The sequence below is a fragment of the Sceloporus undulatus genome, chromosome 9 (genome assembly GCF_019175285.1).
Source record: "Sceloporus undulatus isolate JIND9_A2432 ecotype Alabama chromosome 9, SceUnd_v1.1, whole genome shotgun sequence".
NCBI classification, from domain to species: domain Eukaryota; kingdom Metazoa; phylum Chordata; class Lepidosauria; order Squamata; family Phrynosomatidae; genus Sceloporus; species Sceloporus undulatus.
In genome coordinates this window covers 32,203,154-32,226,695 of record NC_056530.1, presented here as the reverse complement: position 1 = coordinate 32,226,695, position 23,542 = coordinate 32,203,154, and the positions used below count along the sequence as shown (strand labels likewise).

The following is a 23,542-nucleotide window of genomic DNA, read 5'->3' as shown; positions in this document are numbered from 1 at the left end:
TCGGCTGTTGGTCTTCCGGGAGCACTGGCAACCCTGGCTAGAAGATGTTTCCTGGCTATACACACAGACCCACAGCCACGAGTGACCAAGGCAAAGAGGAAAGTCAACATCTCCCTCTCCAGCCTCTGCCTTGGGCCATTATTCCCAAACGTGTTCAGGGGAATTCTATCTGTCCGTTTCGAGGTGTTTTTAAAATACCCTCTTCATTAGCTCATTGCTTTTCTCAGGCAGGTCTGCTCTTGGTGAGGCTGCAAAAAGAGAGGGGGCTGCATCATAAAGGACTTTTTTTGCAGGATGGGCTGAGTTGGAGCTGTGTCAGAAGGGACCCTCAGCAGCTTTGCTGTTGGCCAGGAAGCTTTTGTTTCTGGACTTTTCTGCTTTGCTGCCTTCATGCCAGCCCCTTTGGCCTGGTGGCTGATAGAGGTGCCAGCCAGCCTTCCTCAGCCTGTCCTGGACTACAAACCCTTTGTCCCCTCAGCCAGCAATCACCTTTTTGGAAATGTTGACATCCTCTCTTGCTTGATCCCTTCTTGCCCAGGGAAGGAATAAACTTGGGCCCCTCTCTGTGCCAGCCAGATGGAGAGGTCTCCTAGGGGCCTGTGGGGCCAAGGTCTGGCATCCAGGCATGCCTTAGGCACAGCAGCCACACCGGCATCCGCTGTGTGCTGCCTTGCAAGCCCAGGGGCCCGACCTCCCTCAACCTCCCAGCAAGCTGATCCTGGGCAGAGCGGGTTGTGCCTACAGGCAGGGTCCCACTGGTCTTGGCTCTCTCTGTGAAGATCCCTGCGTTGGTTTGCAAGATATTAGGAGCTCATGGGTGCCAGTGGGTGGGCCTACTGTTTGGAATCCCTATTAATAACTTAGGGGAGCTACACTTCTCTTGTGGATGATGGATGCAGGGGCTCTGTTTCTGCTAGTGCAGCACCCCTGGTTTGCCCGCCTGTACGTCCATCTGTCTGTCCGTCCATCCACCGGCACTCCCCCCTGCTTTCTCTCAGCTGGAGGCTTACTCTGAGCCACTGGCAAAGCTCTGGCTGCTGCCGAGTGACCCACTTTGAGGACTTGAGCCTGTTCTTCCCCCAGTCCTAATCTCATAATTGTGGCATTTTGTTCCACTCCGGCTCCCGAGACAGCAGCGTCCTATTAGCCTTGCCTAATATATTTTTCTTCCTTTCTCTTTTTAGCATCAGATCTTCCATGAGGTGTGGTGGGCAAAAGGCCGTGTCCTCATTTCCTCTGGGCCACAAAGCCAGTGGGGTTTTCTCTGCCCTGCATGTGTCGCCTCTGTCCTCGCCTCCCCCCAGCGCTTCTTGGAGGGGGTCCCAGAGGAAACGCAGGGAAGTTGGAGGCGGCTTAGAGGAGGGGACAGACATGGGAGAATCGGAGGAGGAGGAGGATCATGCCAGGGTGGGCCTTCAGCTGCCAAGCTCCATGCTTCCTCGAGTCACTTGAGCTCCAGTTGTATCAATTTATGTCAGCCCTGTGAATGAGAGGCTCCAAGTCACCCAGTTATCAACGGGTCTTGCAAACTCAGGGCAGCAGTCGTGGCTTCCTTGATGGAGCCTATCCATCTCAGATGCAGTCTTCCTCTTTCCCTATAACTTCCCACTTTAGCAAACTTTATCATCTTTTCCATTAAGTCATGTCTTCTTTGGATATGACCAAAGTATGACAGTTTAGTCATCCTGGCTTGTAAGGAGATTTCAGGCTTCATTTGCAATAAGCTATTTATTTCTCTTTTTAGCAGTCCACGGTATCCGCAGAACTCTTCTCCAGCATCACATTTCTAACAAGATGGTTCTTTCCCTAGTAGCTTTCTTCACTGTCCAGCTTCTATAAGCATGCATAGAAATGGGAAATATGATGGCATGGACACTCCTGACTGGAGTATTCAATTATATATCTTTACCCTTGATAATCTTGTCTAGTTCCTTCCTAGCTGCCTTGCAAGTGTGTCTGGCTGGTGCAAGTGAGAACCTGCCGCAGCCACAACACCCTGCAGCCTGTCATCAGCTCCTGACCAGCAGACGCCTGTGGAGAATTCAGACAGACAGACAAAGGTACAGGAAAGCGTTCAGGTAGACTGTCTCCCTTTTACTGATGAGGATGCTCAGTCTGCATCAGGCTGTTAATATTACTATTGTCAATCTGTTTTACTGGGCATGGTTTGTAAGCTCTTTCAGGCTTATGGCCAGAAGATATATTTATCCTTCTGCAAACCCTGTGGTCCCCTGCCCCTCTTCACTCATATCTCCTTCTTTTTTTTCAGTGACTTTATCTTTTTAGCTTCCTTTGAATCTACACTTGCAACCTGAAATCCCTATTAGAAGGAGTGGCATGCTGCCGCCGCCTTACAATGCTTAGGATCCAGGGATATCTTCCACTAGATCCCTCATCTTCCGCTTTGGGTCAGGATTTTTCCCCTCCTGGCCTCCGGAGGAATGGGAAACCCCAGAGCCACATTTGGGACACCAAGGAGGGCCTCAATGAGAGGAGGGGGATAACAAGGGGAAGGAGAAGGCCCTGAACCCTCTGGCATTGGAGCCCAGAATCCTGCGCTGGTCTTTGGCCAGAGTTTCAACTTCCATTCTTATAAGAACGGTTTCAGTCCTGTGTGCTAAAGAGACACACAGGCACATTAAACGTAAGTGAGTGGCATGTAAGTGAAGCACATTCAGGGGACTCTGCATCCAGGGTCAAGTAAGTGAACCTGGTTGTAGACCATGTTTATCTTTCCATTGAGAGGGCTACCTTAATTGAATGGCCCGCTAGCCATCCTGTGTGCTGGAAGGACTCTGGGTTGCGCAGAGTGATCCAGCCCCTTGTGCATCTCTTCAGGAGCCATCCTAGTCCCTGCCTCCGGTGTCCACTTACTCTCAGGTCGAGGGGGCTCCGGCTGTCCAGAGATGGGTCTCCCAGCCCTGTGAGGAGCCAGGCCGGCTCTCCAGGGATGCATTGCATTGTGCCAGGAGATTGAAGGCTGCAAGGGGGTTCCTCTGTCTTCCTCTTGCCAAAGCATGCATAGCGAATAAATACATACTGGTTTGGCATCAATTTTTACAGACTGGAGCCAAATGTGAGCTGTAGTCCATGGAACCTCATGCCGTAATGGAAGTGTGAGGCTTCAAGAAGCCACAAGAGCCTCTGTTGTTGTTTGCTGAACAGATTAACATGGCTTCTCCCCCTGGTGTGGTGTGTGGGTGGGGATTTGCTGGCCTGGCTTTTCTTAGGCTGCTGATTCCACATTAAAATGGGGGGTGGTGATGATGCTGGGGATGACCTGAGCAGATCTCTCTGGAGCACCTTCATACCAAAGTGTCACCCCCCCCCCCCCAATTTTTTTCCCTCAGGGAGAAAGCTTCAATGGCAGCTCACTAAGGATTCCTGGAGCTTCCCTCACGGCAGGACTTGCACATTCATTTAATTCATTGACTTGTATCCAGCCTTTTCCCCCAAATGTGAGACTGGAGGCAACTCACAGCAAGATTATAAATGGGTATAAGTGTTAATATTAAAGCATAAGCAAACTATAATATTAGAACACTTTTGGCTTAAAAAAATGATTAAAACCCCATCAATTAAAACAACAACAACAACACCTTGCAGCAGCCAGGCCTGATCCCCTTTGAAAGCCATCTTGGCCAGCGCTGTGTCAATAAATCCTTCCCTATGGTACTCCTCACTCTTCTGTGAGGCCGTTTCATTGGATCACAACCTCCTCCTCCCCACACTAGGAGCTAAATGTAATTAGCTTTATCTCTTCCTTTGTGTATTGTGCAGCCATGGATGTTGGGGAAATCATTCTACGTATTACGAAGGGCGGGAGAAGCAAGCAGGCACTGGAGAGCGTCTATTTGCAATCTGCCCAAAAAGAGAGAGAGAAAGAGGGAGCATCTAAGGGGAATGAAAGGGCATATTTGTTTCCTTCTCAGATGAGCCTTATCCACTTTTGGGATGCTTGCTGTCATGATTGGGGGAATCCCTTCCTGCATGTCGGCCGATGCATCTTCTAGTCCACTGTGACTTGGGATGCCGGTGGAGAGATGGAGAAGGCGGAGGGCTTGCAGCAACCCCCTTGCCATCATAGTTGCAGAAGTCGGCGTTTGTCTCGCCAGCCAGAAAGGCCCATGGACATGGCAATTACTCGGTGCCCGCTTGCTCTGCTCTCTCGTTTGGCAAGGGCAGATACGTATATTTTGTAAAAGCAAGAATAGGGAGGGTGAAGGGGGCAGAAGGAATGCTGATCAGATGGAATGAGGATGTCATTACCTCCCTCGCGCCTGTAATTGTGGTTTCGGGGAGACATTCTGTGGTGGAAATCTGCTTGCTGCAGCAGAGCGCTGGGGCCCCGTTGGGCTCGGCTTCTGCTAACGAGTGGATGGGGAAGGGAAAGGAAGGGAAGGGGGGCTGCTTTGAAAGGCCAGCGCCCTCCCTGTCTTTGGCCCTGTACTCCAACTGGGGAGAATCATAGCCTGAAGGCTAGCTTGGAGGCCTTGCAAAGCCTTGGGCCACTTTCTGGCAATGGAGCTGGGAGGGGCACCTCTGCCAGTTGAGCATCAGTCTGATCAGTGGAGCTTCTCTGCCATGCCTTCTCTTCCACACATAAAGGATGGCTCTCAGTGGCTATTAGTCATGATAGCTGTGGAGAGACTCCATGCTGAGGAGCAGTCCACCTCTGAACGATCCAGCAGTGGGCTCTATCCTTCTCTTGTGAGATTCCTGGGAGCATCTGATGAGACACACAGGAATGTCAAGATGTGTCCACTTTGGTCTAATGTGGGCTCAGGAGAGGCCTTGCCCTGGCCAGCTCCTCTCTTGAGTCTCCCAGGGCCAAGGGTAAGAAGCTGAGCACCCTGGCTGCCTCCTTGCGTCCCACAGTCACGGTGGCTGCAGTGGTGTCGCCTTCGGCTTCTTCCCCTTTCTGCATTTTATCTCTGCAATGCAGGAGAATGCAGAACTGGGCTCCCTGCAGCCATTCGCGCCTGATGGAGAGCTGGCCAGGTGACAGAAACAGTAATGAAAAGAAAGAACAATAATGGCGTGTGGCGCTGTGTTCAGGAAGGAAGAGAGTCCATCTTTAGTCTGTAGGCATTTGTGGCTGTTCCGGCACCAAGATAAAACCCCAAATAACTGTGACTGGGACTCTAGGTTACGCCAGTGTACCCAAAATTCACACTCAGTCAGATTGACTTCGAACTTCCACACCCATCCAGGCAGATGTGTTTGTGGGTGTTGTGGGTGTAGCCAGCCTTGTGGCTCCTGTTGAAGTGGTGCAGATGTCTGGATCTGTGGCATGTGGCTGTGGGCAGAGGTGGCCTTCTTTGTGGGTCCAGAAGATTGGACGGAGCTGGGGGTGCCTTCTCCTCATCTTTCTCATCTCCCACCTTTGCTGCTTCTGCCAGAAAAGGTTGGCTTTTTTGCTTCATTCCCTCAATGAAAAATGCATCCATCCAGTGGTCGTGTTCTTCTCAGCCTGTTAGCTGGAGGTCACCCTCCTGTTCAGTTGGCAGGCGGGGAGGACTGAGAGACCCCAGGATAGCTGGTGCGTAGCTTTATGTACCAAGGTAACCTTGGAGAGAGGACTTTACACATGCCCAGAGGCACGCTGGCCTTGGGTTCAGGGTTAGAAAGAGAACCCAGAGGCACTTTGGCCAGTGGGCTGTTCTTATATACAGATGGGTTTCCTCTGGAAAGAAGGAGGCTGCAATGACCCCCCAAGAGCAGATCTTAAGTAACTGTGATCCAGCCTTTCACCTTCTGTCCCAGAAGCTGTGTTGTTGCTGCCTGGTCTGCTCATGCACTTGTCTCCTTTCTCTCTTTCTCTCCCTCCATGCTCTCCTCTGGCCACCCGCCTCCTCTTTGGGGTCCATTTCTGTCTCTTCCCTTCCTTGCAACAGACCGGCCAGTAAAAAGCACACACACCTGCCCAGGTAAGATGGGAGCGGGGTGCAGGACTGATGACTTGAGGCTCCTGTGTAGCAGAGGAGGATGTTTCTCTGATTTTAAGAGACCCTCTCTGGGTGACTTGGTTTTGGTTGTTGGCTGTATGCTTTGCAAACGCACAAGCCTGGACTTGAGAGGGAGGCCATATTTATCCTGTGTAGGAAAGTGCCTGGGATGTGAGACCAGGCTCCCGCTGCTGTTTTCGACTAAGGTTTGGAGCAAAAGGGCTGCCTTTGGAGAGGTGACCGATGCTGGTGTGGCTGTGGCCGCATTCTCTCACTCCCCAGCCATCAGTGGGCTTCTTGCATTGGGATTTTCAAATCCATTGAATGCATACTGACATTACAGAGAGCCAAAGCAGTGCGTGTGGGTTTTCTCAAAATATTAGAAGGATCGAATCTTTCCAGAGTGTACCCAGTCATTTTGAGTTTCTTTCCTATTCTTTCCTCAACTTGGTGCCATACAGAAAAGGAACGTTTCCAAGCTTCCTTGGGGTTCTAAATGTGCTGGTTAGGTAGGAAAGCCATTTGATGGAGTGGCTCTCGGGTGTAACCTGCCTCTTGACAGCCTTGTGGATCTGGAGGCTGTATCCCCCAATCTCTCCTGGGTGAAATAGTCCTTTATTTAGTATTGAAACAGAGTGGGGCAGCTGTGGCTTTTCAGCTGTTGCTGCAGTGCCCAGCTCCCTGACCATTAGCTCTGCTGGCTAGTTGGGTCGAGGGGTGTTGACTGATGTATTCCTTCGGTCTGTATCCCAGCTTGTACCCGTCGCAGGCCCAGGACTTAACGTTCCCTTGTTGTTTGTCTTTCCACCCATTGCTGCTTTGTCTTGTGTTCTTCCGTCAGCCCCATTGCGGCCTGGTAAGATCAGACATTGGTCCCCATGCCTCTCTTGCCCCTTGCTCTCTCCCTGTGCCTTTTGTCTGGCTTCTGGCTTGGCCTCCCCCCCCCCCACAGCTTGCACCCATGTCATTGTCCCTACTTGCTTTCTGCTGGGGTTTGGAGCCTGGGACACTTTACCACTGGGCTTGCTGCCCAGCTCCTGCCAAAAGGGAGACGAGGCCAGGGCAATGGTTCCAGGGAAGTGCAGTAAGAAAGACACAAGGGAGCAGCCGGTTGAGCCTATGTTGCAGGGGTGGCCCCCCAAGCTTTTGGACAGGATCCGGTGGTCTTGCGTTACTGCCCTCCCAGGGGTCAAAAGACTTCTGTTGGGGGAGCAGCCCGTCTGAGAGCCTTGCAGTTGCCTCTCGGGCAGAATAGGTCTGCTTGGGTTCAGAGACTCCTTTCCTGCATCCTCTGCTTTCTGAATTTGTTGGGGGCTCTGGTGTGTTTTGGGGCCCCAGCACAGACCTGTTGGCTTTGCTGGTGCAGCAACAAGAATGCCTTGCAGGCCTGACTTCCACGGAGGCAGCTTCCTTTTTGGAGCATAGGGTTCTCAATGGAGAAGTAGTTTTTGGACTACCGCTCTCATGGCTTGCTGGGAAATTCTGGGAGGTGTAGTTCAAGAAAGCTCTGCCTCTTGCCTGTGCACAGCTTGCCTGCTCACCCCCCAGCAAAGCACACAAAGCCAGTCAGAGATGGCCTTTTGCCACCCACCTTCAGTTGCTGCGTGTTCCTCCCTTCTTTCCTCTGGCTGATCCTCTCTCTCTCTGTCTCTCTCACCTGTGCAGGTTAAGCAGCTTGTCTTCTTTGGGTGACTCGGCTCCAGAACGGCGGTCCCCAGGCCACCACCGCCAGCCCTCTGATGCTAGCGAATCTACAGGTGACTCCTTTGCTTTGCTGATGGAGGGGCTGATGAGCTTCCAGCCAGGAGCATCTGAATCATCGGCTGGTTTTTGGAGCTGTACAGAATGCTCCCTTTTTTGGAAGAAAAACAATTATCAGTTTGCCCCCAGCTCCATCCAGGAAGAGAGGGGAATATCTGTTTCCTTTGTATTGGCAGAGCCAGATTTTAGGCTTGCATGGGATCCCAACTGGCAGGGAGAAAGGGCTTTGGGTTCTTCCTTACCTGGCTTCCTGTTGCAAGACAGAGGGTACCTCAAGGTAGCCTCTAGCTGGGGACATGCTGTCAATCCCAGTTGTATGGGGTGGCAACACTTAAAGGAGACCAAGAACAGTGGTAATCCAGCTTCCCTCAGCCCCAAAAGCAGACTGAGATTGTGATCAGAGCAGCGGGTGGAGACCCCTTGGCTGAGTTGCCAGGTGTGGGAGGGCTTCTGAGAAGATGCCGTTCTGAGGCTAGGTTTGAATCCCTGCTTGGCCATGGAAACCTAATTGGTGTCTGTGGGCCTCACTCTCCTAGCCTCAGGGGAAGGCAAAGGCAAACATCTGAACAAATCTTGCCAAGGAAACTGCATGATAGGGTCCCCTTAGAGTCGCCATAAGTCAGAAACCACTTGGACACACAATTCAGACAATTTATAGTACGGACCACCTGTCCAGGGAGACTGAGTGGGATTACTGCATCCTAACCAGACTGATGGTTTCTCTTCCCTCCTTCCCTTGCTTCTTCTTCTCCTCCTCCTTGTAGGATTGGTCCAGCGTTGTGTCATCATCCAGAAGGACCAGCATGGCTTTGGCTTCACGGTCAGCGGGGACCGGATCGTCCTGGTGCAGTCGGTTCGGCCCGGTGAGCAAAGGCCACTGGAGGTCCAGTGGCCCTTGGGTTGACTCTCCCCCTGCCAGCCCAGAACAGAGCCAACGGTAGACTCCTGCGAGCAGAAAACCCCTTCCTCTGCTCAGGCTCTGGCCCCTCGGCTGGGAAATGGACTTCACTTTCTTGGTTGGGAGGGGATTGTGGAAATGTTTGCCCCTCCTTCACCATCTTGCTTAATGTCATCATCCAGAATAATAACAATAATAAGAATAAGAATGATGACGATGTTCTCTTGATCTCAAGGCAGATAGAAGGCAACACTGTCAGACAGTTTGAGCATGATGTGTCTGAGTAAGCCTGCATTCATGAAGCTGGGGATGTTTGAAACACATTCTGGTTTTTAAAAGGGGAGGCCATACACAAGGATGAGGCTAGCCCACCTAAAATATTAGTTTTAAAAAGGTTTCTTTATTAATATTCACTTTTTTGTTCACAAGACCGTTGTTTCTTAGCCAGGCAGATTGACGTTGGATGACAAAAAAGCCAGAAAGGATTTAATGCATGCAGCCTTTTTCATGGTCGAATCTGGAAACATGAGGTTTCTTCTTTCTCTCCTGTCCCCTGTTTCTCTCTCCCTTTCTCTCTCTGTTTGCTTCTGGTGGTTCTTCAGGAGGAGCTGCCATGAAGGCTGGGGTGCAGGAAGGCGACCGCATTGTCAAAGTGAGTAGCAAAGCACTGAGCACACCGCTTTCCAAAACCCCATTGCTTCCATGCAGTCACCTTTCCCAAGGAAATCCACCTCTGAGCCAGTTTGTGATCCCCCTGGAAGTTTGCTTGTACTCCTTACTTGAAGAAAGAGCCCAGGGGAGTGTTTGATGTGTTCCTCTTTTTTTTCTCTGCCAACAACCCTGTGAGGTAGGATTAGGCTGAGAGCGACTGACTGGCCAGTGGGGGATTTGACAGGGATTTTGAAAGGGACCTGCATGACTCCTGGTCTGGCATTCTTGGTGGCACTGAGGTTTCTCTGGGACTGACTAGACCAGTGATGGTGAACCTTTTAGAGGCCGAGTGCCCAAACTGCAACCCAAAACCCATTTATTTATTGCAAAGTGCCATGTCCTTCTGGCTTTCTAGTAACAAACTCTGGCAAACGCTATGCTAGGGCGACGGCACATGTACCCACAGAGAGAGCTCTGAGTGCCACTTCTGGCACGTGTGCCATAGGTTCGCCATCACTGGACTAGACCCATTGACCTACTTGGTTGCCTCACTGTTACTCAAACCTTCTCTCGGCTTCTGCTGCTTTCAGAGCCTTTCTCAGGAATGGTGGTTTTGTTGACATGCTGCCTGTCCTGGCATTAAAGCAGGAAACAAGGAAGGCAGTCCGAAGCCAAGCTGTTGCTGAGTAGCTGTCCCCTTCCACTGCACATCAGATGCAGGGTTAGAGGGACACTTGTTCCCATAGCCACCTGCCTAAAACAGTTAGCCCTGCAACCCCGCAGCCAGCGTAGCCCCAGTCTGTATTTGGAGCCTATTCCAGTTCTGCTCTGCCCAGTCGCATCTGACTGCCTCTCTCCCGGCTGCAGGTGAATGGGACAATGGTGACCAACAGCTCCCACCTCGAAGTGGTGAAACTCATCAAATGTGAGTCATTGGGGCAGGGGCGGCACCTGAGTGGGGTGGTGGTGGGGGCATTCAGGGGCAGTGGGGGCTTTTTAGAGAGAAGACCAGTAAGACAATGGTGGATGCCCTTCCCCTGTCAGGCATCACTTTCAGCACTGGAACCCTCTCTTTATATATATATACACACATACATACACACATACACAGTGCGTCCTCGCCTTACGCGGGGGATCCGTTCCGGATCCCTCCACGTAAGGCAAATTCCGCCTATGCTCGAGCCCCATTGGAAACAATGGGGCTCGTGCGCGGCAGCATGCGGGGCGCAACAGGCGCGCACACCCATTCAATTGAATGGGATGCGCTGCCCCCCGCGCACGCCGCGGCTTGAGCGCATACACTCAAGTCCGCGTATGGCACGCCCGCTTATGGTGCGGGCACACTGTATGTTTAAAAAACAGAGAACTGTGGTTCCAGGAGTTTGTGAGGAGGGGCTGATGTGGCCATTTAAGCTGGGAGTGGGTGCTTAGACCCTCCAAACTTCTCTCTCCCCCATCTGGATAGAAGGTGGCATGGCTGTTCCTAGTGGGGAGTGAGGAGTGTGCGGCTCCTGTTCTAATGCTGTCTCTCTGCGGCTTTCCTCCTCTTTCTCTTTCTCGTCTCTGCCTGCTTTTTTCACCCATAAGCTGGTGCTTACGTTGCGCTCACTCTCCTGGGCTCCCCACCTGCCTCTGCGGGGTTCTCAGGTTCTCATCAGGATGGGCACCAGATGGGGACCCCACAGGTCACGCCAGCCTGCCCTCCGCCACCCCCGCCTCCACCACTGCCTCCACCGCAGCACATCACTGGGCCAAAGCCCTTGCAGGTATTGGGGGAGTCCTGTGGAGGGGCTTGGGGGAGTCGGGGTATGCATCACTTGTCTTCTCTGGAGGGTAAAATCAGAAGAAGACGGAAGCCACAAGCCATCTCACTCATTGGAGTCTTTCCCTGCTTGGCTTTTAAAAATCTAGGACCCTGAATTTCAGAAGCATGCCACCCAGATACTCCGGAATATGTTGAAGCAAGAGGAGGCAGAGCTGCAGGTAGGGGAGGATTGGTTGGAGACACAGAGGGTTATGTAAAAATGCAGGCCAGTTCAGTCCTTTTAAAAAAAATGTAGAAAAGAGTGCAATTTGCAGAAAAGAAGACAAGCCAAAGATCTGGTGCTATCAAGGTTTATAAACCACTGTGGTTAGAGGAAGGGAAGGGAAGGGAAGGCTCTGCAGATGGAAGCGGTAGAAGAAGGGGCAGACTAGCACCCAGTAGAATGGGGTCTGAATGGGCATTGTGTGTGTTCTGATAACAACAACTGGAAGGGAAATATGGGCACCACAGCCCATATTGTCTTTTCTATTCCAGGCAAGCGCTTGGCAGTGATGGGCTCTGATAAAAAGGGAGAACTGATGGGCTGTTAAAAGGGCTTTCCATTCAGTTGGGGTTTTAGAATACAGTTTGTGTTTTTCTTGTGTTTTAAGATTGCAGCTTCTTGTGTTGTTCTTCACACCTGTTTTCTAACCACCTTCTTATGGCCTGCCTTGTCCTCCTCTCTCTTCTTCTCCCCACCATTCCTGGAGCAGCGGTGCTATGAGGTCTACAGCCGGAACCCCGCTTCCCTGATAGAGGAGCAGATTGAAGGGGCGCGCCGGAGGGTCAGCCAGCTGCAACTCAAGATCCGGCAGGAGAGAGGAGGGCTCACGGTCAGTGGGAGCTTGTGGGGCATGTGGAAGGTGCAGGGCTTCATGGGTGGGGAGGACCTACTTGGGCTCTGGAAATCCAGTGAGGATGCCCTGAGGGTTCATGAATCCTTGAGCCAAAATGGCCCCTGGCCTCCAAGAACTGCAGCCCTAAACTCCCCGCAAAGCTTTCCTTGGGTCTGCAGCCATTTGGCTGCCCTGTTTCCCACTCTCACCTTTTTTCATCCTTCTTCCCGCCTGACACCCTCCAATGAAGTTGCATTCTCTGGGCTCCGACTATGTTTTGTCCTCCTGGACCTGAGTTGTCACTTCTCACACACACATACACCCCCTCACACACACATGTTGAGGTGGAACTGCCTCATGAGTCTATTGTACCCCTGCAGACTTTCATGCACCTGCTGAGCCGGGCCAAGCTTCCCCAAGGGTCTCTTTTGGCTCTCCCAGGCCACTTTGCTGGCAGGGCAGTTGCTGGGGAACATTTTCTGCTGTGCCAGGTTTTGCTTTGTGATGGTTTTGCAGACTCAGGTGGAGTATAAATGTGTGCTGTTCCTATGAATGCAACCTAGTTGAAATGCTGGCCTCAACTCCTCATCCACATCAGGCTGGGTCCAATATTCATTTGAATCAATTCAACAACCTGACATCTTTTTCACATAATGATATAACCAACAATTTAATTAAACAAAGCTAAATCTGATAAGGCGGGGGTGAGAGCATTGTGTAGTGGTTTGAGCATTGGACTACAACACTGGAGAACAGGGGTTGAATCCCTGTTCTGCCATGGAGAGCACCGGAGGACCTTGGGGAAGTCACACTCTCTCGACCTTAGTGGAAGGTAGTGGCAAACCCCCTCTGAACAAATCTTGCCAAGAAAACCCATATTAGAGTCACCTTAGGGTTGCCATAGATCAGAAATAGAGGCACACAGCAACAGCAAAGACAGGCACAGTGAGAGGCTAGGGGTCTGCATTGCCATTCAGGAGATCTTGGAGGGCTATGCGCCACGAAAAGTAATCAAAACAATTTGGCCCACAAAGGCTAACCTGGTTCTGAGTTCTCTGTGTTTTCATTCTCTTCCAGGATTCCATCCGGCCGGCCAGCGACTCCAGCTCCATCAATTCCCGCCTGACTGATGGTGAGCTGTGCTAGATTATCTCCCTCCGAGCCTCTGATGCTCAGCCAGGAGTCTGTGAGGAGACCCTCTCCCTGGCAGTCAACCAGTCAGCCTTTGCTGATTCTGATTTTGGCTCCTCCACCCCCAGGACGCCTCTCTTTGGATTCCCAGGATGGTGACAGTGGCCTGGACTCAGGCACAGAGCGCTTCCCTTCTGTGAGTGAGGTCAGTGCTAAAGGGACTGTACCTTGCTTTAGGGGTGCCCTTTCCTGCAGACTGAATAAGGTATTTCTTCTTTGGAACAGATCTCCCTGAACCGGAACTCAGTCCTCTCTGACCCTGGCCTGGACAGTCCCCACACCTCACCCGTCATCACCTCCAGGATGTTCCAGCACCATCGGCGCCAGGGTTCAGACACGTCTTTCTCCCCTTCCTCCACGGAACAGGTGAGCCAGGCTGGGTCCTCTCCCTGGAAGGGCTTCCTGATACTGAAGCACCCTCTGAAGGGAGATGGTGTGTATGTGCTCGTTCTGGTATCTGAGTTCATGTTACAGAAGTAACCCCCGGGAATACATCTGTTTCTTTAAATGGGGAATATCTGTTCCAGTCCTGCAAGGGCCTTCTGAGCAGCCATTTAGCCAAGAGCAGCTGGGAGGTGAGGAAGACATCCCAGCACTGATGAGCAGGTTAACATGCTCCACGTGACTAAAGGTCCCAGCGCAAGAGTTGGAGCATAGCTTAGAGGTTATTCTAAGCATGAAAGCATGAGGCTCCTTGGTCCATGCCTCCCAGGCCTGGCCTTTCTCTCTGCTGTTTGGGGCCTTGCTTGTTGTTCTGATGGCTTTTCAATTCCCTCCTGCAGGGCTTGGACCGGAGTGGGAGGCCTCTCATCATTGCTCCTGAGGAGGATTACGATCCGGGATACTTTAACAACGAGGTAGAGTTCCCTCCCTAGACATCGGTAGGAAAAGATTTTGGGGTCTGGAAGCTCCCTTCAAGCTCCTGGAGAGATGCAGCATCTCTCGCTTCTCTGCTTCACATCATGATGCTTGTGTGTGTTTTCTTTCCCCTCCATCCTAGTGTGACTCCCTCTTCCAGGATCTGGGGAAGCTGAAGACACGCTTGGCTCACCTGGGAGTGTTCCTGCGATATATCTTTTCTCAGGCAGACCCAAGTCCCCTGGTATGGCCCCAGTGGGATTCCTTGCTTGTTCTGGGCTGGGTGGTGGGAAGTTTACACTGAGTCCAGGGAAACCAAATGCTGCGTGCAAGATAGGCTGCCAGCTTCAAAGTGCAACATTTTCAGGAAAAGAGGCAGTGTTTGCAAGGCCAGGACTTGGGGAAACAGAGAGAGAGATGCAGAGCTGAACAGCTGGGCAGCCACAGTGAGGAGAGAATAAATATTTGGGGTGTAAGGGTATAAAGAGAGTTAGTGTGGTGTAGTGGTTTGGGCATTGGATTATGACTCCAAGAGGCCAGGGTTCGGATCGCTCTATGGTCAGCCATGGAAGCCCACAGGGCTGACCAGAGTCACACTCTCTCAGTCTTAGGGGAAGGCAATGGCAAACCTCTTCTGAACAAATCTTGCGAAGAAAATCTTGGGATAGATTTGCCTTAGGGTTGCTGTAAGTCAGAAACAACTTGAAGACATAAAAGAGCAATAAGGGTATAAGGATAACCTTCCACCCACTGTTTACCCCGGTGAGATTTGCATTCAGACCTGGCATTGGGCTTAGAGTACAGTCTCAGAATTGGGGCCTTAAGGGTCATCTGTTCCAACCCCATAATGACATGCAGGAATCCCCACTAAAGCATCCCCTCTGACCTCTGTTCAAAGACCTCCAGGGGACCAGAGCCAGCCACCCTCCGAAGCAGCCCATTCCCCTCCCAGGCATGCCCTTGCCTCTCTCCTCTGTGCTGAGGATACCTTTCCTGGCCTCCTTCCTCTTTCTTCCCTCTCTTGTGGGCATTTCATCACCCTTGTTGTCTTTCCTCGCTCTGTGCCAGCGGTCACTCGCTTTGACTCTTACTCCTCTTCTTCCTTCCTGCTTCCTCTCTCTCTCCTTCTCCCCTTGCAGCTCTTGTACTTGTGTGTAGACGTTTACCAGCAGATGAATCCCAAGGAGGCCCGAGGGCTTGGGAAGGACATCTGGAACATCTTCCTGGACAAAACTGCGGTGAGCTCTTGTTGTGGGTGAGGCTTTGGCAGCGGGTGGTGTGGCTCCTGCTGGTGGTTTTGGTGCAGTGTTGTGTCAGCTGTAGGAGAGGTGTATGGATTGTAGCATTGCCCATGTGGGATGGCTGGAGGGAGGGAGGCTTCTGGAGGGCTTTATGAGGCCATTCCCCCATGGCTGAGTCCTGTCTTGTCTTTTCTTTTCCTCCTCCTTCAGCCTCTGAGGGTCAAAGTGTCAGATCAGTTATTGGCTGAAATAGGTGAGTCACTCACTGGGCACAGGAGTATTCAGGCCAAGGGCTACTCTGGGCAGATTATGGCGGCTCCAGAGAGCCCCCCAAGAGGTAGCCAAAGAGCGGCACTCCCTCTTGTATGGCCAGGCCACTCTATTGAGACCCTTGGGGTGGCCCTTAACTGCCTGCCCTTCCTTTGGGCATCTCCTCCAGATTCTCGCCTGCGGAACGGGGAAGATCTCCGGAATGCTTTCCTGGAGCTGCAAGGAGCTGTCATGCCTGAGATCCAGGAGCAGATCCAGGACTACAGGTGAGCCTGTTTCAAAGGAGAGAACCCTCCTTTTCTTTTGTGCTCCAGAACAAGCCAGAGCACCTTGCGTGGGAGCTGAGAGGCCCGACTGCTTGGAGATTGGATTACACCGCCTTGTAGCTGGCTTCATTTTTAAAAATGCAGCATGACTCAAGCCTTTCACAACCTGACAAATCTAGATTGTTTTTCATTAATTTATGGAGTGACTCCCTAACAAACCCAGCAACAGATGAAAAGCAACAACAGTTTTTTGAAATGAGAAGCACAGTGATACTTGGCAAGGGAGAGTGGAGCAGGGAGAGGAAGAATGCCTTGCAGGTGGATTGACTCAGCCCAAGGAGCCAGGATTGCTGCCCTGAGGGTTCTCAAGACCTGAGCAAACTTGGAGGTCTCTCACTTGGAGGGTCACTAGAAGCAGGAGTTCACTTGCCATAAGTTAAGAACAACCGAAGCTCCTAAGGAAGCAGCCCTATCTGGCACAGTGTTAGAAGAGGCATTCTCCTTTCTCCCTCTTTCTCAATTGTCCATAGGTCTTTCCTGTCTCTTTCCCACATGTCCACAGTGGGGAAGCCTTTTTCCAGCTGATGCCTATTTATGATCAGTTATTCTAGGGACTTGCCAGGTGTTCTTTAGGGTCAGGCCTTCTCCAGGCAATGATTTGCTTTCAAGAGTTGTAAAAAATGACGGGGGAAAGGATTGGGATGTGCACAGTTGTCATGGGACCGCAGTGTTTTTGTTTAATGGCCGTTCCAAGCCCCCTTGAGACCTGGGAGAAAGGCAGGATTCCTTGAGGGTGAATGCACCCGGGCAGCGAAGTGTGTGGGAAAGGACCCATCTCTTTGCTTTCAGGACAAAGCGAACCATGGGGCTGGGGAGCCTCTATGGGGAGAATGACCTGCTTGAACTGGATGGAGACCCCCAGAAGGAGCGCCAGGTGGCTGAGAAGCAGATCACTCAGCTTGGGGACATCCTGTGAGTGTGTGTGGAACTGGAAAGAGGGGTTGGGGGGGGGGGGGGTTAAGGATACTGGGAGCAATTGGGAAGGGACACCCTGCTTGTGCCATCTTGGGATGATGTTCAGCTGAGGGTGGTGGGGAAGGTTGACCCAGAGAGGAGCCTGGGGGGTGAGGGGATGGGCTTCTGCTTTGCTTGATGGCTGGTGCTTTTTCTTGGTTGAGGAGAAGCTAAAGACAATCCTCCGCTGAGAGGCAACAGCATGGCTGCAAGCCAGGATGACTCTGTGAGATGCAGAATTTGTTTGAGCCGGGCGTTGGGAGTGCCCACGCAGCAAATGTGTTTGCCACGGAAGGCCTTCCTGCTGGTGGACAGCTTGGCAGAATGTGGAGAGGGTGCTGCCTGCTGTAGTGTCTCATTTGGAGTTGGCTGCGGGTTGCCATGAGAGGCCTACACATCTGAGGTGGCCCTAGTAGCCATCTGGAGTGCCCTCACCGCTCTTTCTCTCCCCTGGGATGCCATGCTGAAATAGCAACAGCCTAGGTGGCATTTTGGAGTGGGTTGAAGGGCTGAACTGAATGGGCTAGGTGGGCAGGAGAATGTGTTTAATGCGTTTCTTCTTCTTCTTGTCACTTCAGCTCAAAATATGAAGAGGACAGAAGGTGAGTGGAGCTCTTGAATTTGGCTGCCAGAGTTGCTGTCTTCGGTCCAGCTGGTATTCTTATGATCAGAGGAAGGGGAGGTCTCTGCTGTGTCTAGACTTTTTGGCTTGACTTTTTCTGCTCTGGCTTAGTCACCACGTGTGTGTGTGTGTGTGTGTGTGTGTGTACACACACATACATATGCGTATGTTTGTATGATTTTACCTCTAGAATTTGGGCCTTCCGTTTTGATTGTGGGAAGAGACAAGGCCTAGAAATATAGGTGCTAACAGGGTTCTAGTGGATTGGAGGATCACAAATGTGGCTAGGAATAGAGAAGCTTTTGGTACTCTTGGCTAACTGGCCCTTTATTTGAGGGGTGGTCTTCAAGCCTTGTTTTTCACAGGGAGTTTTTGTTGCTGAGAATGGATTGGTCCATATGTCCATTTCCCATTTGGGGTCAGTGAGGCAACTGTGGAAGGAGTTGGGGGTGCGCACACATGTTTTCCTCCTCAAGGGCAGAGTCAGGCCAGAATTATTCTGTCTCATCGTGGGCACTTCTGGCATAGTGCATGCATCGCTGTTGTCAGGGGTTGAGGGACCACTGAGAGCTTCCCTCCCTGGAAGGATGGGGCAGATGAGTCTGTGCCTGTCTCCCTCAGAGAAGAAAAGGAATGGACTGCCCTCTGTTTTGGGAGTCTTGCTGCAGGGTGGCATCATGTCTCCCTCTGAATTTGGGCCTCAGGCTGGCTAGACTGGTGGTGCAACTGCTGCCCCCTTCTGTTCCTCTGCCCTCGCCCAGTTCTCCCATGAGCTTTGCCCTGAACACCTACATGAGCCATGCCGGCATCCGCCCGCGGGAGTCTCGCCCAGTCAGCGTTGTGGAGAAGTCCCAGGAGAAGGACAAGTGGCTGCCCTTCTTCCCCAAGACCAAGAAGGTGTGTGTGTATGTGATGGGGGTGAGATGTGCTAGGGAGTGTGGCCTCTGGCCTTGCCTGGTGTGTGTGCCTCTCCTCACTGTCCTCCTTTTCCTCCTCCTCTTCCTCCTTTCCTGGCTCAACAGAGCAGCAGCACCAAGAAAGACAAGGAGGCCCTGGCAGAGGACAAGAAGCGTAACCCTATCCTCAAGTACATTGGGAAGCCCAAAAGCTCCTCTCAGAGCAGTGAGTCTGGGAATGGTGGGGCTGGTGCTCTCGGTGCATTCATGGCACTGACCCCTTTGTTCCCTTTAGAAGGGGGAGGACCTGAGACCTTCATTCCTCAAGTGGGGTTTTGGGTGGGTTCTGCCAGGCTCCCCTCCTTTGATGGTATTTCCTTCCCTTTGATATCGCTTGTGTGGTCTCCCATTGGTGCTGTGCCAGCTTGATTTTGACATTCCATTTTGTTTTTCTTTTCAGCATTTCATGTCCCTTTGTCCCCTGTTGAAGGTAAAAACAAAACCTCGCCCACCCATCCTACCCATAGCTTTTTTTCCTCCTCTTCCTCCTCTTCCTCTTGCCGTTGCTTATTTGATCCAAAGAAGGTGTTAGGTTCCAGGGCTGCCGTTTCAGAGGAAGGCCATGGGCCCTTGTGCCACTGCCAAAGGCCTTGCGCTTGCTTTCTCCAGCATCTGTTTACCATTCAAGTCCAGGATTTTCTGCCTTAGCAAACAGTTGCCCTGTTATCTGCACCTGCTGTGCTACTTCTCCAAAAACATCCTTGGGTCCCTTAGTGGTAATAAATGGGTGACGTTCCTTTCTAGTCTGGCTGCTGTTCTCACCTCAGTTCCCCAGCAAAGAGCCTGGGAAGAGACATGCCCTGAAGCTGACACAAACGCTCCTCTCCTCGGCTCTGTCACGCCAGTAAACATCCAGACACCCCTCCGCGCAATGGAGAGGTCTTCCTCACTCCTACTCCTACTCTTCCTCCTGCTGCCTCTGTTTAGATGCGCTTCCTTGATGTCATGCCATTTTTGAGAACATGCTTCCCCTCTGATGTTTCCCTCCTGTTTCATTCTGTTTGGTTTCTGGAGGCTCACAGACTCAGGGCATTCTGTGGAAGCTGTAAGAGGCTGCAGCTTGGAGGTGATGGTCATGGGGAGGGTTCAGTTAGGTGTTTCAGGCCTTGAGGGATCCACAGTCCTTCTGCCCCCAACCGCAAAGCCTGGGTTAGTGGGAGACTGGCGCAAGGGAGGGAGGAGGCAAACGGAGCCCCTTTACCCCTCTTCACTTGCTTGCGGAGAAGCTTTGGCAAAAGAATCATGATCAGCTCTGCTGCGGCTCCCAAAGTGACAGGCCAGGCACATTAGGCCAGGGCTCTGAGAAGCCACTTCCTTCTTTTCAGCATTCCCCAGGATTCCAGGGGATTTGGGGCCATGTAGTCTTAAAAAAGCAGCTTCTTCCAAGCTCTGTCCTCAGGCCCTCTATGAGGACAGCCTGGTTCTTCCCGGAGGCCCTGTGGCTGTTGAGCCCCTAGCAGAGAGAGCAGGAGGCTGGCTAACAGCTTGCTTTCTCTCCCTTCCTTGGAGCAGTTAAGCCAGGCAACGTGAGGAACATCATCCAGCACTTTGAGAACAACCAGCATTATGACTCTCAGGAGCCAGACCTCCAGCGCCTCTCCACTGGGAGCTTCCCTGAAGACCTCCTGGAGGCAGAAAGGTAGGAGGCAAGAGTTGGGCTGAGCCAGGCTGGGCTGGGGGTGGCCGACTAGGAGCCTGCGGGTGGGCAGGTTTGGAGGGAGAATTCGAGGCACATCAAACATCCTCTCTTCCAGGCTTTGGTGTTTAATTTGTCCCCATTGCGACTGTTCCATTAGTTCTTCCCGTCTTTTGCTCTCCAGATGTTTTATGTTTCATCTCCCAGAAGCCCCAACCAGCAAGGCCAAGGCCAGGGATTCTGGGAGTTGAAGTCCAAGACTGTGCCACAGGGAGGCCTGAAAGAGTGTGCAAACCCAGCAGCAGTGTCTTTGGGAGGTGGGACCCCTCTGGGATCCCTAGGACTCACATCTCCTTCCTTTTTCCTCCTTCCCTGCCTGGCCCCGTCTGATCCCATGGCTTCAGTTCCAGGTCCGAGGTCAAGCTTGGCCGGTCAGAGAGCCTGAAGGGCCGAGAGGAGCTCAAACGGCTGCGGAAGGCTGATAATGTGCCCCGATCCCGGAGCGATGTGGACATGGACGCAGCTGCAGAGGCCACCCGCCTCCACCAGTCGGCCTCCTCATCGGCCTCCAGCCTCTCCGCCAGGTAGGGACGTTTTTAAAAATCATACTTACGTTAAAAAGAAAACATTGATATGCAGCATCTATCCAAGAAGACAGAAATCTAATCTTACATCTTCCAGTGCCTCACTTTAATTTGTTTAATCTTCATAGGAAACATCATCAAAAGTTGTGTCTGTTTAATTGCTAAACTAAATGTCCGCCAGTTCTCAGACTGGTGACAAAAGCATGCAAATTTTAACACGTTCATTGTATTGATCCTTCCACTGCCTTACCCAGTTGCAGACTCCTCTCTCTGCTGGGTATGGGAGTCCCTGTTGGAACTGTTTATGGCATGCAACACTCTTGTGTTCTGAAACCATGTTCTGAAATTGGTGGCAGAAAAGCCATTTTAGTGGCCATTCAGTTCATGTCCAGCCTTTTTGTTATCGTGGGCTCCCCTCTGCTTGTCCAGAATTGTGGAGCCATCTGTGTGTGGATGAGTGTATACACGCATGCATACCAGTTCTGTTTTCCTTATCATGTCCTGTCAGACTGGATGCCTGGGAGGAAGAGATGCTGAACAGAGGTGGTATGGCTGACCTTCTAATGCTCTTCTTGTTCCTCCAGGTCCCTGGAAAATCCCACCCCTCCCTACACTCCCAAAATGGGGCGCAGGTGAGCTTCTTTTTGTTTTGGGGGCATGGGGACACTTTTCCATGGGCGATGGGGAGCTTGCTCTTTGCTTAGCCACATGGCTAGAAGCTCAGAATGACGGCCCTGAAGCTGCAGCACCCCTGTGATCCCACATCTGTGCGGGCAACCCTTTGTGGTCCTGTTTGGGACTTCAGGATGGGGTGGCTCTGAAACTTAGCATGTTAAGACCCTCCAGTGTCCTCTGATGTGTGAAAGAGGCTTTGGCTCCAGCCATCCTGCCTTGCCCAGAGAGAACCTCCGTCCCTCTTGGAAAATGGAGTAAATAGATGGAGCTCGAAAGTGCTTCTTTTGCACACCTCGAATTCATAGTACCCTAGCAATAAGCAAGAAAAGGAACTTTTGCAAGCTGTGAGCATAAGGTATGGTAGAGAATCTGGGTGCACCTAATGAAAAAACCTATAGTATTTCCACACAGGTCCAGGCACTTGTAAGTTGCTTAGTGTTTCGAACACCAAAAAACCCCATCCATTTCTCCATTAGAAGTCCCTACTCCTCCCGGATCCACATGAACCCTTGAAGGCCAGAGACCTGTAGGCATCCTCTGAGGGAGCTTGCATGGAGGATCCCCTTGGTAGACTCCCTTCTGGTATCTTGCCCTCTTTGCACCTACAGGAGCATCGAGTCCCCCAACCTGGGTTTCAGCACAGACGTCTTCCTCCCCAACCTGCTGGAGGATGAACTGGGTCTGCTCTCGGACCTGGAGCTGGAGCCGGACGCACAGAACTGGCAGCACACGGTTGGCAGGGAGGTCGTGGCATCTCTGCCGCAGCGAGAGGTGGACCGCCAGGAAGTCATCAATGGTGAGCAAGGCTTCTGTTTCTGTGTGGAGAAGCATGGACTGTTCTTGGTGTCCTGGTAGGAGGATGAACAGGTGGGGACAGCTTTCCCTTGCTAAAGCTGCAAAAGGGGAGATTCCAGGTTAAATCTCTGCAGGGCAAAGTAGAGGAAAACCCAGCCCTTTGGGGGGTCACTATCCAGTTCCTGGTGTTTCCCAGATAGCCATCTCCCCTTCCTCAAGATGGCCTTATTGGGTGTTGGAAGCTTTTAAAGGGGATATTTCCCCTTTCTCAAAGGCTGGAGTGTTTTCTTAGCCACATCCTTTCCAGAGACTACTGGCCCCTTTTGGAGACATACCCCTGCCTAGTGGATGGGGCTGCATCTGCCTGGTAAAGCAGCGGGTCTTCCCTCTCCCTTTTTGCCCAGAGCTCTTTGTGACAGAGGCTTCCCACCTGCGGATCCTGCGCGTGCTGGACGTCCTCTTCTACCAGCGCATGAAGAAGGAGAATCTCCTCTCTCGGGAGGAACTGGCCCTGCTCTTCCCAAACCTCCCAGAGGTCATAGAGGTCCACAGTAAGTCTCCTTCCCTCACTGGGAGCTGGGAGAGATGTGGTGAGACAGAGTTTTAAAATACCCTAGCAAACACTCCAAATTCCTCGAAGGCACCAGATCCCTGTGTAATCTTGGATGCTAAGCAAAGTCAGCCCTGGTTATTGCTTGGGTGGAAGATGGACCTCTCACCCTCCACTCTATCATCTCCCTCAGAGAATGGTGGACTCTCCTTTGGGGGTTTTGAAACAGAGGCGTAAAGCTGAGTGAGGATGATGGGCAGCTTTGTACTGGAGGGCACACAGTTTTGGCTGGGCTGACCTTTCATTCTTTCCCTGTTCTGCTCTCCTTCGCTACCCTCCACCTTGGTCACTTCCCTCCTTCAGATTCTCTGTCAGAAGCGATGAAGAAGCTTCGAGAGGAAGGCCCGATCATCAAAGAAATCGGGGACCTCATGCTCTCTCGGGTAACCCTCTGGGGGGCTTATGGGGGAGTGGTTAGGCCTTTCATCTGACTTCTTGAGGGCCCCAAGATTAATCCAGCTGTTCTCCCTCTTCCGCTTATCCCAGTTTGATGGAGCTGCTTGTGAGGAGATCCAGCAAGTGGCTGCTGACTTCTGCACTTTCCAGTCGGCAGCCCTGGAGTTGATCAAGACTAAGAAGCGGAAGGAAGCACGGTTCCAACTCTTCATGCAGGTGGGCTGCAGTGGGGGAACCTGCCCTGCTTTCATCTGGGGCTGGGGGCCAGAGTAAGGCCAGGTGGTTCCCCTTGGCTGATGTGTGTTGGAGTACGATCAGAGTGCTGGGAAGGTGCATTTCAGAGGAGGCCCCATTGCCCCATGTCCCAACGCCTCATGAAATTAGGCCAGTGGGTTTGCATAGCAGGGCTTTCTCTGCAGCAGCGCCTTGACTGTGGAGATCTCTGCCCAAGAAAGTTAGCTTGGACCCACCTTTTAAAACCTTCTGGTGGGAAGCGAAAACAATGCTGTTCCATGTAGCAGTCATTGTTT

At 52.0% G+C, this 23,542-nt stretch overlaps 1 protein-coding gene across 7 annotated transcripts in view; it reads left to right on the top strand.

The window, feature by feature from the left end:
* Nucleotides 1-23,542, top strand: part of ARHGEF11 (Rho guanine nucleotide exchange factor 11) — a 37,466-nt gene that overhangs the window by 5,359 nt on the left and 8,565 nt on the right. For 3 of the 7 annotated variants that reach the window (XM_042440401.1, XM_042440406.1, XM_042440400.1), the window contains exons 2-29: nt 5,898-5,930; nt 7,614-7,705; nt 8,474-8,572; nt 9,210-9,259; nt 10,126-10,183; nt 10,846-11,024; nt 11,170-11,241; nt 11,776-11,895; nt 12,976-13,030; nt 13,158-13,234; nt 13,315-13,455; nt 13,872-13,946; nt 14,090-14,191; nt 15,087-15,185; nt 15,399-15,441; nt 15,628-15,724; nt 16,574-16,696; nt 17,317-17,340; nt 18,122-18,257; nt 18,383-18,482; nt 18,717-18,746; nt 19,829-19,955; nt 20,357-20,536; nt 21,121-21,168; nt 21,820-22,007; nt 22,411-22,557; nt 22,920-22,999; nt 23,103-23,228. In XM_042440401.1, coding sequence (XP_042296335.1) covers nt 5,898-5,930; nt 7,614-7,705; nt 8,474-8,572; nt 9,210-9,259; nt 10,126-10,183; nt 10,846-11,024; nt 11,170-11,241; nt 11,776-11,895; nt 12,976-13,030; nt 13,158-13,234; nt 13,315-13,455; nt 13,872-13,946; nt 14,090-14,191; nt 15,087-15,185; nt 15,399-15,441; nt 15,628-15,724; nt 16,574-16,696; nt 17,317-17,340; nt 18,122-18,257; nt 18,383-18,482; nt 18,717-18,746; nt 19,829-19,955; nt 20,357-20,536; nt 21,121-21,168; nt 21,820-22,007; nt 22,411-22,557; nt 22,920-22,999; nt 23,103-23,228 — 2,701 coding nt within the window. The remainder of the gene's footprint in view (nt 1-5,897; nt 5,931-7,613; nt 7,706-8,473; nt 8,573-9,209; nt 9,260-10,125; nt 10,184-10,845; nt 11,025-11,169; nt 11,242-11,775; nt 11,896-12,975; nt 13,031-13,157; nt 13,235-13,314; nt 13,456-13,871; nt 13,947-14,089; nt 14,192-15,086; nt 15,186-15,398; nt 15,442-15,627; nt 15,725-16,573; nt 16,697-17,316; nt 17,341-18,121; nt 18,258-18,382; nt 18,483-18,716; nt 18,747-19,828; nt 19,956-20,356; nt 20,537-21,120; nt 21,169-21,819; nt 22,008-22,410; nt 22,558-22,919; nt 23,000-23,102; nt 23,229-23,542) is intronic. The other 4 variants (XM_042440404.1, XM_042440403.1, XM_042440402.1 and 1 more) reach the window with 3 other exon arrangements.